Source organism: Plectrocnemia conspersa, unplaced genomic scaffold, assembly GCF_051122295.1.
Source record: "Plectrocnemia conspersa isolate PC_06_02 unplaced genomic scaffold, ASM5112229v1 ptg000008l, whole genome shotgun sequence".
Classification (NCBI taxonomy): domain Eukaryota; kingdom Metazoa; phylum Arthropoda; class Insecta; order Trichoptera; family Polycentropodidae; genus Plectrocnemia; species Plectrocnemia conspersa.
Genome location: NW_028277172.1, coordinates 25711396 through 25725818, shown reverse-complemented (window position 1 = coordinate 25725818; position 14423 = coordinate 25711396). Strand labels below are relative to the sequence as shown.

The window sequence follows — 14423 nt, the reverse complement described above, 5'->3', positions numbered from 1 at the left end:
ATATTTTTATACAAAATGATATTTTCTATGCAAATACTTATCTCATTTTACATTTTTTTTAAATACATCTGAGTTTAATCATTTATATTATTGATAAAATACATGGTTTTCAAATATATATGTTGGAGTTTGTTTATAACATCATTTTTTTCTAGTATTTTAGATTATATTAAATAAAAACTATATATAAAACTTCAGTAATATATATTATTTTTTAATTTATAATGTGATAGTTAATATATCACTATTGTCAATTTGATTAATCTATATATAATAAAAAAATAGTACAACTAAATTAATTTTAACAAAAGTAATACTAACCAGTTTATTCGTACCCCTGATAACGTAAAAGTATTCAAAATCATTTTATAGGGGTTCCGTTATTAATTACACTGATATCAATGGAAATATATATTATGGAAATAAATAATAATAAACAACAGATTTATTTACAAAATTTCTAAATCACAATGCCTCAAATACGGGAAACGTTTCTGTAATAAATAAATATATTAATAAAATTTCTCAATTTAAGAATATATCGATATGATAGAAATACAAACCCTCAGTTTTAACTCAATTCTATCAATTTCACCGCCCATCATATCTACAATGTTTTCGCCGTGCTTCAGCATGAACCCTTCAAGTTCATCTAACGTTTGCAGTTTAGTTACTTCCTGAAATTATACTACTGTCAAATCTGATCCAATTAATTATTATTTTTATTTTTAGAATAATACACTAACCACTAGAAGAGAGTTAAGATCTAATTTATCTAAATAGGCCCTCGTCAACTCGCGACCGTCAAAATCAAGCTCAGCCTGTAAAATAAAATGTCATTAAAATTATGATTAAAATATATTCAATTAGAAATTGATTGTATTACCTTATACCTAACCAAATTACTTCCCATATCTATTCCTTTAACGTCATGTATCGCTCTGACCATCACATCTGTTTCTAAATCGGCATTAATTCTATCTAAATGCTCTTGAGGAATAGATCTACAATTATTTATTAAAAATATAACATTACAGTTTTGAATCATATACTTTTAGATCAATATACAAACCTTCCGACTAAAGCACCGACATTTGTTAAGATAATAAACGACGCTACACAACCGAGAATACTGCCAACAAATAGACTACCGCAGGCGTCCCATTGTGGATTGCCTGTCCACGAAGATAATCCCATAAAACCAGCAGCCACGATCACTCCACCGACGGCTGCTGTGTCTTCAAGCAAGACCACATTTACGGACGGATCGGAACCTCTTAATACTACAAAAAATTACTCAATTTATAAATTATCTATTAATAATAAATAAAAATATTTACCGTATTCCTTGAAAGGCATGTCAGCTTCTTTAGCGCCCTTCTTGATAGCGTTAATAGCGACTACCAAAGTAGCACCTTCAGAAACAATAGCACCGCCGAGTATAAAATATGCCTATAAAACACTTTTGTTGTAAATATGTATTAAATATGATATATTTAAAAAGAGACTATATAATACCCAATAAAAAGAGTCCATTGGTTGTGGATTCATGAGACCCATAAAGCCGTGATAGTATGAAAGACCAGTGCCTACGCAGAATATTCCCACTCCGGAGATCAGTGATGCAACATATCGCATATTGGTGTAACCATATGGATGATTGGTATCGGCAATCTACATAAATTTATAAAAAAAATATTCAGTTATAGATATTTATTTATTTATTATTGTAAATCTTCTGTTGCAACATGATAGGCATAAGCCCAATGCGTCACAACAAAGGTTAATATAATACAATCGACAACTACAAAGATTGAAAGCAAATTCTGTAAATCAGTGACATTTTATCATTACGATAGACGTCACAATAGATTTGATTTTTATTCATCACAATATTCATTCATAAGACCAGAAAAAATTAGATTAACTTAATCAGTGATAATCGATCGAAATTAAAATTATATAATAATTACTAATTCCGATTTCTTACAAACGATATAAATTGTAAATTGAAGCCTAGTGGTTCATATAAGATACACACCTAGATGTATTAAACATCGACTTATACCACTGGTCAACCATTGTTATAATCAGTCTGTTTTCATAAAATACAACAATAATTATTTTGGAGCACCATTTTAAATTAAATTGTGTTTTATGAATAAATTATATTTTAATAATGTGTTATTTTGTAAATTTATAAATAAGAAACATTATGTATATTTTATAAATCAACATATTGAACGGTCAAATCGATTCTGTTTCATAGATTTTCAGATAAAGTTTAACGGCTATTACAGTATATATATATAACGGTGCTGAATATAACATGTATTCAAATTTATTTCATCTATTGTTGCAGTTCTAACGAAATTGTAAATTTCTTTCTAATCATGATGAAGAATTTACTGATCATTTTTGTATTCGCAATAAGCCAAGTACTAGCCCTAAATGCGGGCCCTCCTCCACACTGTCACCCAGCTGATATTTTATGTGAGCTATAAATGTAAGAGAGGAATGATAAAGCAATAAATTGCAATAAAAAAACATTTTTTTTGTTATTATTTTAATTTACTAAAAAAATTAAATTCCATTTATCCATATTTAGTTTTATTTAACTGCAGACAACTTAAGAGAAAATACCGATCAGAATAATTTAACAAAAATACTAATTTATTGATGACTTTTATATTCTTTCGTTGACTGATAAGAAGGAATTTGGGGTTGTTTTTAAAATACATGGTGGATAAACAAAAGGGCATCCTATTATATATAATGAGACAAGGAAAAGTGAGCTCTGGATGTAAATAGACACCACTACGTTAAAAATTCCGTAAATGAACACGGCCATTAAAATCGCTGTAACTTTTTAAATAATCACTCTAGATCAGAGGTCCCTAAACTTTTTTGTCTCGTAGACCACTTGCCATGTTTTTCGGTTTTGGGTAGACCCCCTGCTTGCTTGATATTGATTTTTTGCAAATTCATCAACTTCAAATGTGTTTTTGCCAGCTGGTATTGTGCTACTCTACTTTAGTATTAGATAAAGAACTAATCTTATATTAGAAAAAATAATAAGTCGTAAAAAACGAATGTCTAATTACGAATCTTTAGACAATATTAGGATTAGTCCAGACAATTATAAAAAACAAAGTATTTAATGTAATATTAGATAACATATTAGTCTCTTTTAAAGAACGATTTTAACCGACTGAAGGATTTTAGAAAAATTTAGATTTATTGTTTGATATAAAGAATATTTCCGAAATAATCTTGAAACTCTTTGTTCAAATTTAAAATTAATTCTGAAAGATGGAGATAATTCTGATGTAAGTGGCGTATTTGTATGCTGAAATTAAATCATTGAACACATTATTTTTTGAGAATAATAGCACACCAATAGAAGTATTAAATTTATCGAATCAAAAATGTTTTGCCTAATTTATGGATAGCTTAAATAATTTTATTAACTATTCCAATAACAGTTGCTTCATGTGAACCCAGTTTTAGAAAGCTCAAACATATAAAAACATATTTTCATGCCTAAATTCATTATCAATTTTATCAATAGAAAATGACATAGCATAACATCTTAAGATATCAGAAATCAAAAAATTTGATTTGATTTTTTTTATAAATCGTTTATACAAAAATTTATAGAAGCATTTAAACATACATATTAATAAATTATAAGGTACTAGTTTGTTACCATTGCAACCATTTATCAACTTACACAAAGTATTAAGAATGAAAAAACATATTTATTCGTTCATGATTTAGTCCTCAGATTCATTTAAGTGGACTAATGTTTTTTTTTAAATATTTTACTTAATGACAACAATAAACTAATAGGGCGATAATTTATTCAAATTGAACCTTTTTTCCCTGGTTTCTTAATAGGGTGAATCATTTCAGTTTTACAAATGGTGAGAAAATATCAAAATAACAAACACCCGGTAAAAATGTTCGTAATTTAATGGATTCTATTTCTTGGAAGTTCTTTGATTAATGTGTTATCTTATTTATCTACATATACCATAACGTTTTTACTTTTCAATCAAGCAATAAAATACAGAATTGCAGATGGGAAAACTATGTTGATTGATGTGCTATAAACCGCGGATGTTTTGATTTCTTTTGATTAGATTGATTTTATGTTTACTCCAAACAGTTTTGACCCGGAAATTTATTTCTGTTCAAGGAGTGTAACTTAAAATATTATTTTTTGATGAAATAAATAATTATGATTAATACATTTCATAAAAAAATTCACGTGCCCCAAAAAGGCGATGATTCATTGCATTACGACGCAATAGGATAAGATGACTCTTTTTACAATTGATATTACATATGTAGAAATAGTACACTACCAACTCTCATTATCATCTAGGGACAGCGTCCACTCAAATAGTTCGAAAAAAAGCTAACAGGACACAGTCAAAATAATTGTTATTCTGTAAGAATATTAATTTTGATGTGGAAGATCTATTAAAATTCGTTGATTATGGATATACCTACTATTAAATAAATTTAATTATATTAAAAAAATTGATGCTAATATTAGACAAATTTATAAATATGGCACAGTTTAATGGAGCAAGTTAATGCATATTTTATAATGTGTATATAATTGACGTATTTTACGGTCAAATCGATTCTATTTTATATTTAGTCAGTTAAAATTTAATGCCTATTTTATTACATAAATAATATCACCAAGTTTAAGATTAAGCTTACTTTGTCTATGATTTTAGTTTCATCGAAATTGTAAAGAAGAGTTTACTGATTATTTTGATAGTATTAATTGGAGTAAGCCAAGCAGCAGGCCCTTCAACAATAAAAGTTGGAATAAAACAAATTTATAATAATAGATATTTTCAAAGATTTGATATAAGATTTCTAAAAGCAATACAATTATGAGAGACATAGTTTTTTTAAGCTGTTACGTCGGCACGGTTGTATTGCTTTTGACGTAAATTTTTGACTTCTGAGAAGTGATAGTAGTTTTTGCGCCCTTCTATTGACCAAAATTCGGTTTGAATATATTTTGACCAATAATCTCATATCAGAAATCCATATTAATATCGGTAAAGATATTATAGTTATCGTATTTTTAAAACACAATGTAGAGTATTCCCTAAATAAATGATACATTAACACTTAACCAACGGGCCGGGTAATATCTACCGGCTTCCTCCTCTGATGTTAGGCGATGGGATGGGTAGTGACTACCTTTAATGATTTCTGACTTTTAACGACAGGTCCAGTAGTATCTACTGGCAAAAACTAAAGCGGTTTGTGCTGCCATCTATGATTTAATGTTTGTACTTTAAGAAAAAAAATATTTACAAAAAAAATATTTTATTGCCCTGACTGACTTCCCATGTGAGGGACAATCAAAGTGATCTTTGTATAAACAAGAGATGATAATTAAACTAGATCGTAAATTATTTTTAAAGCTGACAGAACTATAAACCTAAAATTTTTAACACATGAAAGACCGAAATATAATTTATATATGATAATTCACATAGTTCATTTTATCCACATAATTAATTATTATCTATTTTTTTAAACTAGAGATATAATAAAGTAGAATAAAGCAAATTTTATGATATTAATTATTATTTTATGCAACCCACAGATTGAAAGCCACTGATAAAATAATTTTAACATATGAACCAATACAATGCAGAACATTTAATTAATTTTTGTATTTTAATTCCGTTTAATTCAAAGGTTATCATATCATTTTGTTATAAATTTGTGTTGCGAAACAACCCGATTTCACAGATCATGCGGGGGGGGGGGGAAAAATCGACCCGTCGGCCAAGTGTTAATAATAGGTAAGAAGCTTAATTTTTATGTTATACCTTCGAGTACCGATGCATCGAAAATGGGATCGAGTGCCGGCATGGGGTATGAAATTACCCCAGTTTCAAATTGAGTAAGTTAACATAAAAGTAAAATTAATTAAATTATTAATTTTATTGCCATCAAATCTATTATAAATAATTCTCTCCGAGCGTACTTTGAGAGAAAGATGCAGATGCAATCTGAATCACACGCGCCCGGCCGGAAACAACAAGGTCAGTCAGCAAGCGTTCAACAAGTTACTACGCAAAATAAAACAATATGTTTTATTTCGAAACTTTTAGTTACAAATTAAAACTATTTATCGAGTAAAAATATAAACATTTATAAATCAAATTCAACTATAAAGTAAATATAATGTACATATACTAAATATAATTATAAATTATTCTGCTAGTTTTTTGGCATTCTCACAAGATAATTGATTTACGCTATAAGCACTGCTCTTTTGCATTTATAGCAAAATATTCGAGTTTTCCTATCGCGAGTTCTTGGACAAAAGGCACATCTGGTTGATTTTTCTATGCCCGTGCTGAATTGAAAATTTGTAGTGCTCGTGCCTTCTAAAACTTCTACGGGAGCTGAATCGATATCAGTAACAGTGAAAAATGTATCCATTGCACATATGATTGCTTTGTTCTTATTTTTCGTGTAAGTACATTAGGTTTAGACAATTCAAAGCTTAATTGTCTGATAAATGTTTTATGGCGGTCATTTGCTCTCCATTCTGGATACATTTGAGTCCAAACAATGTATGCATTTAGAGCTGCTATATCTAGAAGTTCCATAAACATTTGAAACGGCCATCACCTCATAGCCCTAAAACACAAATATTCTTGCGTCATTTTATCACCGGTATCGATGGCTCCCTTTGTTTTATTATAATGGCTATTTATTTTTTACGTCGCGTTCAATTCCTACATCGTTGAACTGAGTTGAGAGCAACAATACTCATTTTTTAACTTTAGGGACATATGACAATAATGTTATCGTGTTTGTGAAACCGAATCAACTTGAGTAGCGTTCTTTAGTTGCATTATTTAAAAATTCTTTTGGAACTTCCCTTTTATTTTTTCGTAAAGTTCCTGTAATTGTTAATTTATTCGCAAACATCAACTCAGCTAGAGGAATTGAGGTAAAAAAATTGTCTGTAGTAATGCCCCTCCATGGACCAAAATAGGGTTCTAATAATTGTGTCACTATTCGTTTTCCTTGATTTACCTCTTACATTGTTTAGCATCCCAGTATATATTTGGAGATTTAAGACATAAGCTGTAGAGAAATCTGCAGCAATCCGTATTTTTATACGGTATCTTCCTGGTTTTGTTTTCATGTATACCCGAAAAGGGGAATTTCCTCTGAACGTTGCCAATCTTTCATCAATAGTTATATTTGCGCCAGGAGAAAAATTATTTACGCATGCCTTTGAAAATTCATGCTTCAGTTTGTCACCGCTTTCAGCGAATCGTTGGGCTCTGGTATCATGATCATCAAATCGAATGTGTATAAATATATACTGGAATCTATCTCGTGACATAACAGCACTAAAAAAGTTAAATCAAAAGAGTATTTGTACTCCACAATTCATTTACATTCATTCTTCTTCCGCGGTTTCTTCCAGATGCTAAGAGGATGGCAATAAATGCATACATTTCATATATTATTTTCTTCTATCAAATTATTTTTCTTTTATTTCGCTGCAAATTTGATTAGCCATTTCTTCGGTTATATATAGAAAAAATGTTTCTCGCATCGAATTGATTTCTTGACTGCCATTTAACAAACGACTCGATGGTGCATTTACAATGTTATGGGCATTGCGCCTTTGAATTGTGATTTGAGTTCCACACGAATCCAGATTTTGACGTATGGAAAATTTCATCACTTTCTTCAATATTTTCTACGTCGCATTCTTCATGAACAAGCGATATGTTATCATCATAATCTTCGTCAATTTCCACGTTGTCTTCAATATCCGAAATATTAACAAGGTTCAGGTTTTCAAAGTTTAATTCGTTATTTTCATCACTATCAATCTCTTCTTCCGATGAATTGAGCAAATCTTCATATTCATCCATAATTAAAAGGACTGAAATATAAAATTGTTTAGAAAAAAATATATAGTAAATAAATGATAAAATTCCTTTAATTATTTTATTACATATTTGCTGATGTGTTAAATTACACGTGAATATTTCCACTGTCAGGCAGAAATTACGCAAAAACACTAACGAGAACGACCAACACCAACGAACGGTAACTCACAACTGAACTAAACATGTGACCCTCCGCCGTTTGGCTGCGCACGCATCTTCCACATGTTCTCGCGCACGTGATCTTCAGCATTTACTAATGCATGTACACCTATACCTCGCTATACGGCCACTCTTTATACAGCATTTTGCTATAACGGCCCTCTTCTTTTTTTCGATGTCGATTTTTAAAAAAAACTTTTTTTCGATGTCGATTTTAAAAAAAAATTAAAAATAGATTTAATTTTTAAGGTGTCTAAAGAACGATTAACTTTGCTACTTAGTGCAAATGCCGCAGGTGATTTTAAGCGAAAACCACTTTTAATATATTTGTCTGAAAATCCAAGGCCTCTTAAAGGACCAAATAAAAATCAATTACCTGTCATATGGAGATCCAACAAGAAAGGTTGGATGACTAAAACTACTTTTAAGGATTGGTTCAAAAATCACTTTTGCACAGAAGTGAAAAAATATTTGCGAGACAATAACTTAAGCAACAAGGCTTTGATAATTTTGGATAATGCACCAGGGCATCCTACTAATTTATCCGAACTATCTGAAGATGTCATGATTGAGTACCTTCCGAAAAATACAACAGCTCTGATCCAACCAATGGATCAGGGTGCAATAGCCACTTTTATGGCATATTACCTATGCCGAACTTTCGACAACTTATAAGGGAAACTGATGTTAAATCTTCAATTAAAACATTTTGGAAAAACTATAACATCAAGGATGCTGTTGACAGCATCAGTGAATCATGGAAGGAATTAAAATTAACAACAACGAACCATGTTTGGAAAAAAATATGGCCAGAATGTGTAAAAAGTACTGATGCAGAAGTTAATTGCCTTCCTGAAATTAGGCAAAACATTTTGGATCTAGCACATGATCTCGGCTTTGAAGGTTTGAACGAACGTGATGTGCTTGATCTACTTGAAGCTGATAGGGAACCCCTTTCATATGAGGAACTCATTCAGTTGCAAGCAGAACCGGCATTTGATGAAGAGACAGAGCCTGTTGTATTCAAACAGCTAACATCAAAAAATTTGTCGAAAGCTTTTTCCTATTTCGAACAAGGAATAAACATCCTCCTTGAAAACGATCCTGACGTCGAACGTAGTGCTAAAGTTTCTAGAGGAATTAACTCAGCCATTAGCTGTTATAAATCACTGAAGAACGAAATAGACAAGAAGGCAAGACAAACAACGTTGGACAATTTTTTTAAGCCAGGTCCATCCTTACCAGCGAAAAATGATGACGACAGTGATCTGCAGGTTACCATTTCTTCATCGTCTTCAGATTAAAGCCATTTTAAAATAAATTATGTATGTATACATACACATATTTTATGTAACATGAAGTTGTTTCATTTTTGTTTATAAATTATTGTTGGTTTTTGGAGTCTGTTATTATTTTATGTACAAATGTATGTACTTGTTATGTATGTATTTTTGATTTAAATGAAATAAAAAGATAAAATGCATTTTAAATGATAAACCACGTTATATATTTAACAAATTCGGAACCGATCCCATTGAATTTGTATTAGAATAATTGATTCCTTATACGGCTTTTCGCTTTGCGGCCAAGTTTCGTGGAACGTATCTAGGCCGTAAAGCGAGGTATGGGTATATATGTATACGTTTTTGGGCCTGTATGATATTATTTTTATCTTTCATTGTTTATTTTGCATTCCATTCATTGTAGATTACCATAAATATCAAATATATATCATTAGTATATTACAAATGATTCACCAAATAAAAACTTTGGGTACAAATTAACCCCGCTTAGACGCGTAAATGTTAAAGAAATTGGACCGCAGTGGATTCAATAAAAAAAAAGTTTGTCTGGTATATTTTTAAAAAGCAAAATACTATTTAGAATAACTTTTTCAATCCTTTTGAATTTTGACAACCAACATAATGGTTTCTTGTTAATTTTTATAAGCAGATGGAATTTTGGCTTATTTTTTGAAACACAAAAACATTTGGTTTTTAAAACCTAATCTTACATGATCAATCAAGATTACTAGGTAAACTAATTTACTATTTCTGTTAAACTCTGACATGTCTAAATACATATTTTGATGTAAGCCATATATGCTGATATGGTAAACGTTTGACATTTCCTAATTTTTTCATTAATCAAACACAAATAGATAAGCAGTTACCTGTCCAGATTTGTGTATTCCGTACGCCAATATCAACTGATTTATTGTATCGGCCAACGAGTGGATACTTTCGGAGAACATGCTGTGAGATCCAGTGTACAACCACGCGCACAATTTGAACACAAAATTGCTTCCGTTACTGCAATAAAACACATTTTATCAAAATAAAATAAATCTGATTATAAACGATTTTCCTTACATAATAACAGCGGTTAAAACGACTCTTCCTGAACGACCTCTCAAACCAGTCTCGGACTCGACGTTCGTCGTCGAATTCCCCATTTCTCGTCGAAAGTCCCTGAGTCGCTTTTTAACCGTAAATACATCTATATAACAATAAACAGATTTAATTTATACAACATGATCATCTACAAAAGTGAATATATAAATTTACTTTGCTGATAGCGCTTGAGTTCAATTTCTTTTCTTAACAATTCTTTCTTTAAATTTTCTCTAGTACCCCATACCTATAAATAATTTATCGAAAATATACATTGAACAATGAATAATGTCTAAATATTTTTATATTACTTCGTTAGCTTTGGCCTCCACGTCTCTACGCCAATAAACTGTTATCGGAGGCTCTAGCTCGTATGGCGATCTACGCTTTGTCTTTGGTAAAGTTTCTAAATCGGCCGGTTTTAAAAGAAAATCTGACATTGCTCGTACTGGAGTGATGAAGTTCCGTTCTAAAGAAGATGCCGTTAGATCGACACGAATCCGTTTCACGACTGTAATTATATATAGATTTGTTATAAATCAGATTGAGTCTATATATTATATTAGTAAATACATACCTTTCGGTTTTTCTACCGTATTCGGTACAACTTCGACTTTCTTTATTGTTATATCGGTTATTATCGAATCTTTATCGGTAATGGCCTTGATTACCAATTTTTTACCCTTTGTAGTGATCTCGACCTCTTTAGACTTCTCTTTGGGTATTTTGCCGTCGATGATTTTATCATCGACAGGTTTGACTTTCGCCAATGCGTCATTTTCATTTTTTGGATCAGTTGACGAATTTCTATACAAAGAAGTTAAGCACACGTTTCCTTTGAAAAATTTGTTCTGTAGCAGAGTATTTTTGCAGGCCTTGTACGAAGAAAACGAGAGATTGTGTTTCGCTCCAACAATGTGCAATAGGAACTTGTGTTCGAAGCGATTCGCTTTTGTTGCGTTGCATCCAAAATATCGGAAGAACGCGCCGGACCTCGGTAACATTTTAAAAATGTGATAGTTACAAAGCTACACCTTCGTTCGCAGATCTGAAACATTACAAAACATTATTATATATATAATATAAGGCTTAAGAAAACAAAAATGAGTAAAAAATAATATATATATATATATATATACAGTACTAGTTAATTTTCATACCAAATTAGATTCTAAAACGTGTATTAAAGTTTAAAAAAATGTATTTATAATAGCTGGGAAAATCATAGAGCGTAAATTAAATAAATAACTTTACAAACGAATCCTCAAAAGTATGAATCATACTTTTGTAACCACTTGTCACTACTAAATAATATATTGTAATCGTCCGTACCATAATCATTATTGTGCTCAACATATAAGTTATTCTAATCTGCGATTAATTGTGGCTTTTGAGAAACAACTAAAATGGTCTTGTTTAAAGAGGGCCACCCGGAAGACATACTCATGCTTCATCAATGGGATGGAGTTTGATAATGAGGCTCAATTGGTTTAAATAAGCCTTTTTTATAAGTCGTCTAAGCTTCAGTGGGAAAATATGTAAAAAGCTGAACACTCATTCACTTAGCCAGAGACATGGAGAGGAATAAAAGCATCAATATTAGCTCTGCGATGACTCTGCTACTTCTACTATTCTATTTTGTACTCAACTGCCGGCAACAACCTTTTTGATTAAACTGAACTCTTATGATATTGACACCTGAATTACTAATAACTTAAGAGAGGAAAGACTTTTGCTTGGCTTTGATAGTATAGGCTTCAAGGTGTGGGCTAGTAATGGCTCATCTGTGCCAATTTGGCATGAGCTCCACTGGTGAAGAGTTCATGGTATAAACTAGTGCAATTCAATTGATTTGGGTAGTAGTGTTAATTGTGCCAGAAAGTACATCTGCTAAGCTCATACGCACAAAGATAAAAAACCATTGATTTTATGTCTTGTAACATATTGTACAATTTAATTTGATTTGATTTAGGCTGGTTGCTAAACTTTTAAAGTCCATAATTATAACATAAAGGCAAAAACTCATAACCATGATTTTTGAATACTTTGCTAGACCAAAAATTGACATCTTGCTATTTTTTGTGTGGCGATGAGAGGCAAATCTATTAAACAAGTAAGTCTAAATATTTGTTGTGAGATTTGAAACAAGCTCAAGTCACTAATGTAGCAATACACGTTCACTTAAAATGCTTAGAATATTAAAACTATAAAATAGTTTAATTAGGAAATGTATTATACCTTATATTATAGACAAAATACTTCCATTTACTGTCTTAATGACTCGATGCTAATTGCTCTTAAATCAGAGCTCTAAGAAAGTGTTGCACTATGGCAACACTCAGCTCCAGCCCACGGGCAAGTAACGTCACCATACAAATATATCAATGTACCAATGATTTAAAACCATTTCTTTCATTATCGACTGTTTTTAAGAGTGTACTTCTCAGTAAATAGTGTGATGTTGGTAATGAAATAAATATAAACTGTTCTTACCGATTATCTTTATGGAATCAAGCAAAAAATCTGTAGTATTTCATAATATAAATAAAACACTCATAGTTAAATAGCATTATCTCAATATAGAACATCTTATTTTATATCATTGTATAATGTGTTAAACTAAAGCTTTAGGTACTTGGCTTCAATTGTTCAAAATGAGTTTTTAGCATTTTACCAAAACGTTAGCTATGGATATAGGCCATTTTGCTTTTATTTTGGTTTTTTTGACGCGAATTTTACGTTGTTGAAATTAGTTTATGTAACAAAGAGCATGTTTAGAGTTTGTGCAAGGATTTTTTACGCGGCCCACACACGCTAACGAAAAACACTGAAAGTAAATTATTAAACTAGAATTTCTGACCTTTACATTGTACTATATATGACTGGAGTTGCAGATTCAATTAATATAGTAATGCCACTACAAATGTCACCGAACGATAGCCGATACTTTCGCACGGCATATCCCCCGACGTCTGACACTTGTTTTGGTGCTGCCATTAACAATACAAATATCGACCATAGCCAAAAAATAAAAAAATGTTATTATAAAATACTGGCATGCTACAATTACAAAAAAGCTTTAAATAAAAAATAATATAAATTGTTTAAAAATTTAAATATTTAAAATTATTATTTTAATTTAATTTATATGTTTACTGTTCTATTTTCTTTATATTAAATATTGTTTTTATGATAATAACAATATTTTTATTACTTTGCGTTTAAATAAACGTATTAAAATCAATGTTAAGAGTTATTCCGCTTATAGGGGGTAATATCGAACATTAGTATTAATAGAATAGAAACTAATTATAACTGTAAAGAAAATTTAAAAACATATATTTAATAACATAAAAATTAAATTATAACGTTTTAATTTTAATTTTACTTTATAAACTAAATAATACCAACAACTTTTTTTTTGTTTCATAATTTATCAAAGGAAAAATTATATAATACAAATTAAATACGTAGTGTATCTTGTGCTTTACGTATTTTTTTAATGCTCGATCATTTCTATCAAAAGACATATTTTGCTGTTTGTGCACCGTCTGCTGCATTTATCCTTAGATCCCTTTTTTCTAGACGTAACAAGGGCTGTTGTGTGGCCCCATCCTATAAATTCTACTGTTTAATTCATCCTATTGATGAAAGATCATTCCACAGTATTTTTAAAGCACCGACTTTCAAAACAATAACATACAAATGGTATTTTTAAGTTTTTCTAAAGTTGATACAACTGGTAGCGCTTTTATAGACAATGCACAATATGTCTTATCATAATAAACAGCGATTAAGTCACACAGTACTATTGTCATGCAATTGGATGCCATTGTCATGGTAAAGTAAAATCGACTGTCCTGGTTGACACCCGTATAATGGATTTTTTTATTTCAACAGA

General features: G+C 30.5%; 1 protein-coding gene and 1 long non-coding RNA gene across 2 annotated transcripts; both read right to left on the bottom strand.

The window, feature by feature from the left end:
- Positions 1-398: 398 nt before the first annotated feature.
- Positions 399-13496, bottom strand: ZnT49B (solute carrier family 30 member 9). The gene is made up of 13 exons (XM_088189973.1): positions 13383-13496; positions 11100-11570; positions 10834-11033; positions 10697-10769; positions 10502-10628; positions 10303-10441; positions 1519-1674; positions 1341-1452; positions 1073-1283; positions 887-1004; positions 747-821; positions 564-677; positions 399-494 (listed from the first exon to the last, which is right to left on the bottom strand). Exons 2-13 carry the CDS (start codon positions 11524-11526, stop codon positions 450-452), a joined length of 1797 nt encoding a protein of 598 aa, XP_088046099.1. The 5' UTR covers positions 11527-11570; positions 13383-13496; the 3' UTR covers positions 399-449.
- Positions 7556-8123, bottom strand: LOC148233559 (uncharacterized). The gene is made up of 2 exons (XR_015810418.1): positions 8036-8123; positions 7556-7963 (listed from the first exon to the last, which is right to left on the bottom strand). It is a non-coding gene; the product is annotated as an uncharacterized LOC148233559 (long non-coding RNA).
- Positions 13497-14423: the final 927 nt, after the last annotated feature.

Bases quoted from the DNA above. Each gene is read 5' to 3' on its own strand.
- ZnT49B (XM_088189973.1), bottom strand. From the start codon at position 11,526: ATGTTACCGAGGTCCGGCGCGTTCTTCCGATATTTTGGATGCAACGCA. The intron at 1,005-1,072 runs GTTTGTATATTG...AAATAATTGTAG, and splicing joins GTCGGTGCTTTAGTCGGAAG to ATCTATTCCTCAAGAGCATT. The intron at 495-563 runs GTTTGTATTTCT...TATTTATTACAG, and splicing joins GAATTGAGTTAAAACTGAGG to AAACGTTTCCCGTATTTGAG.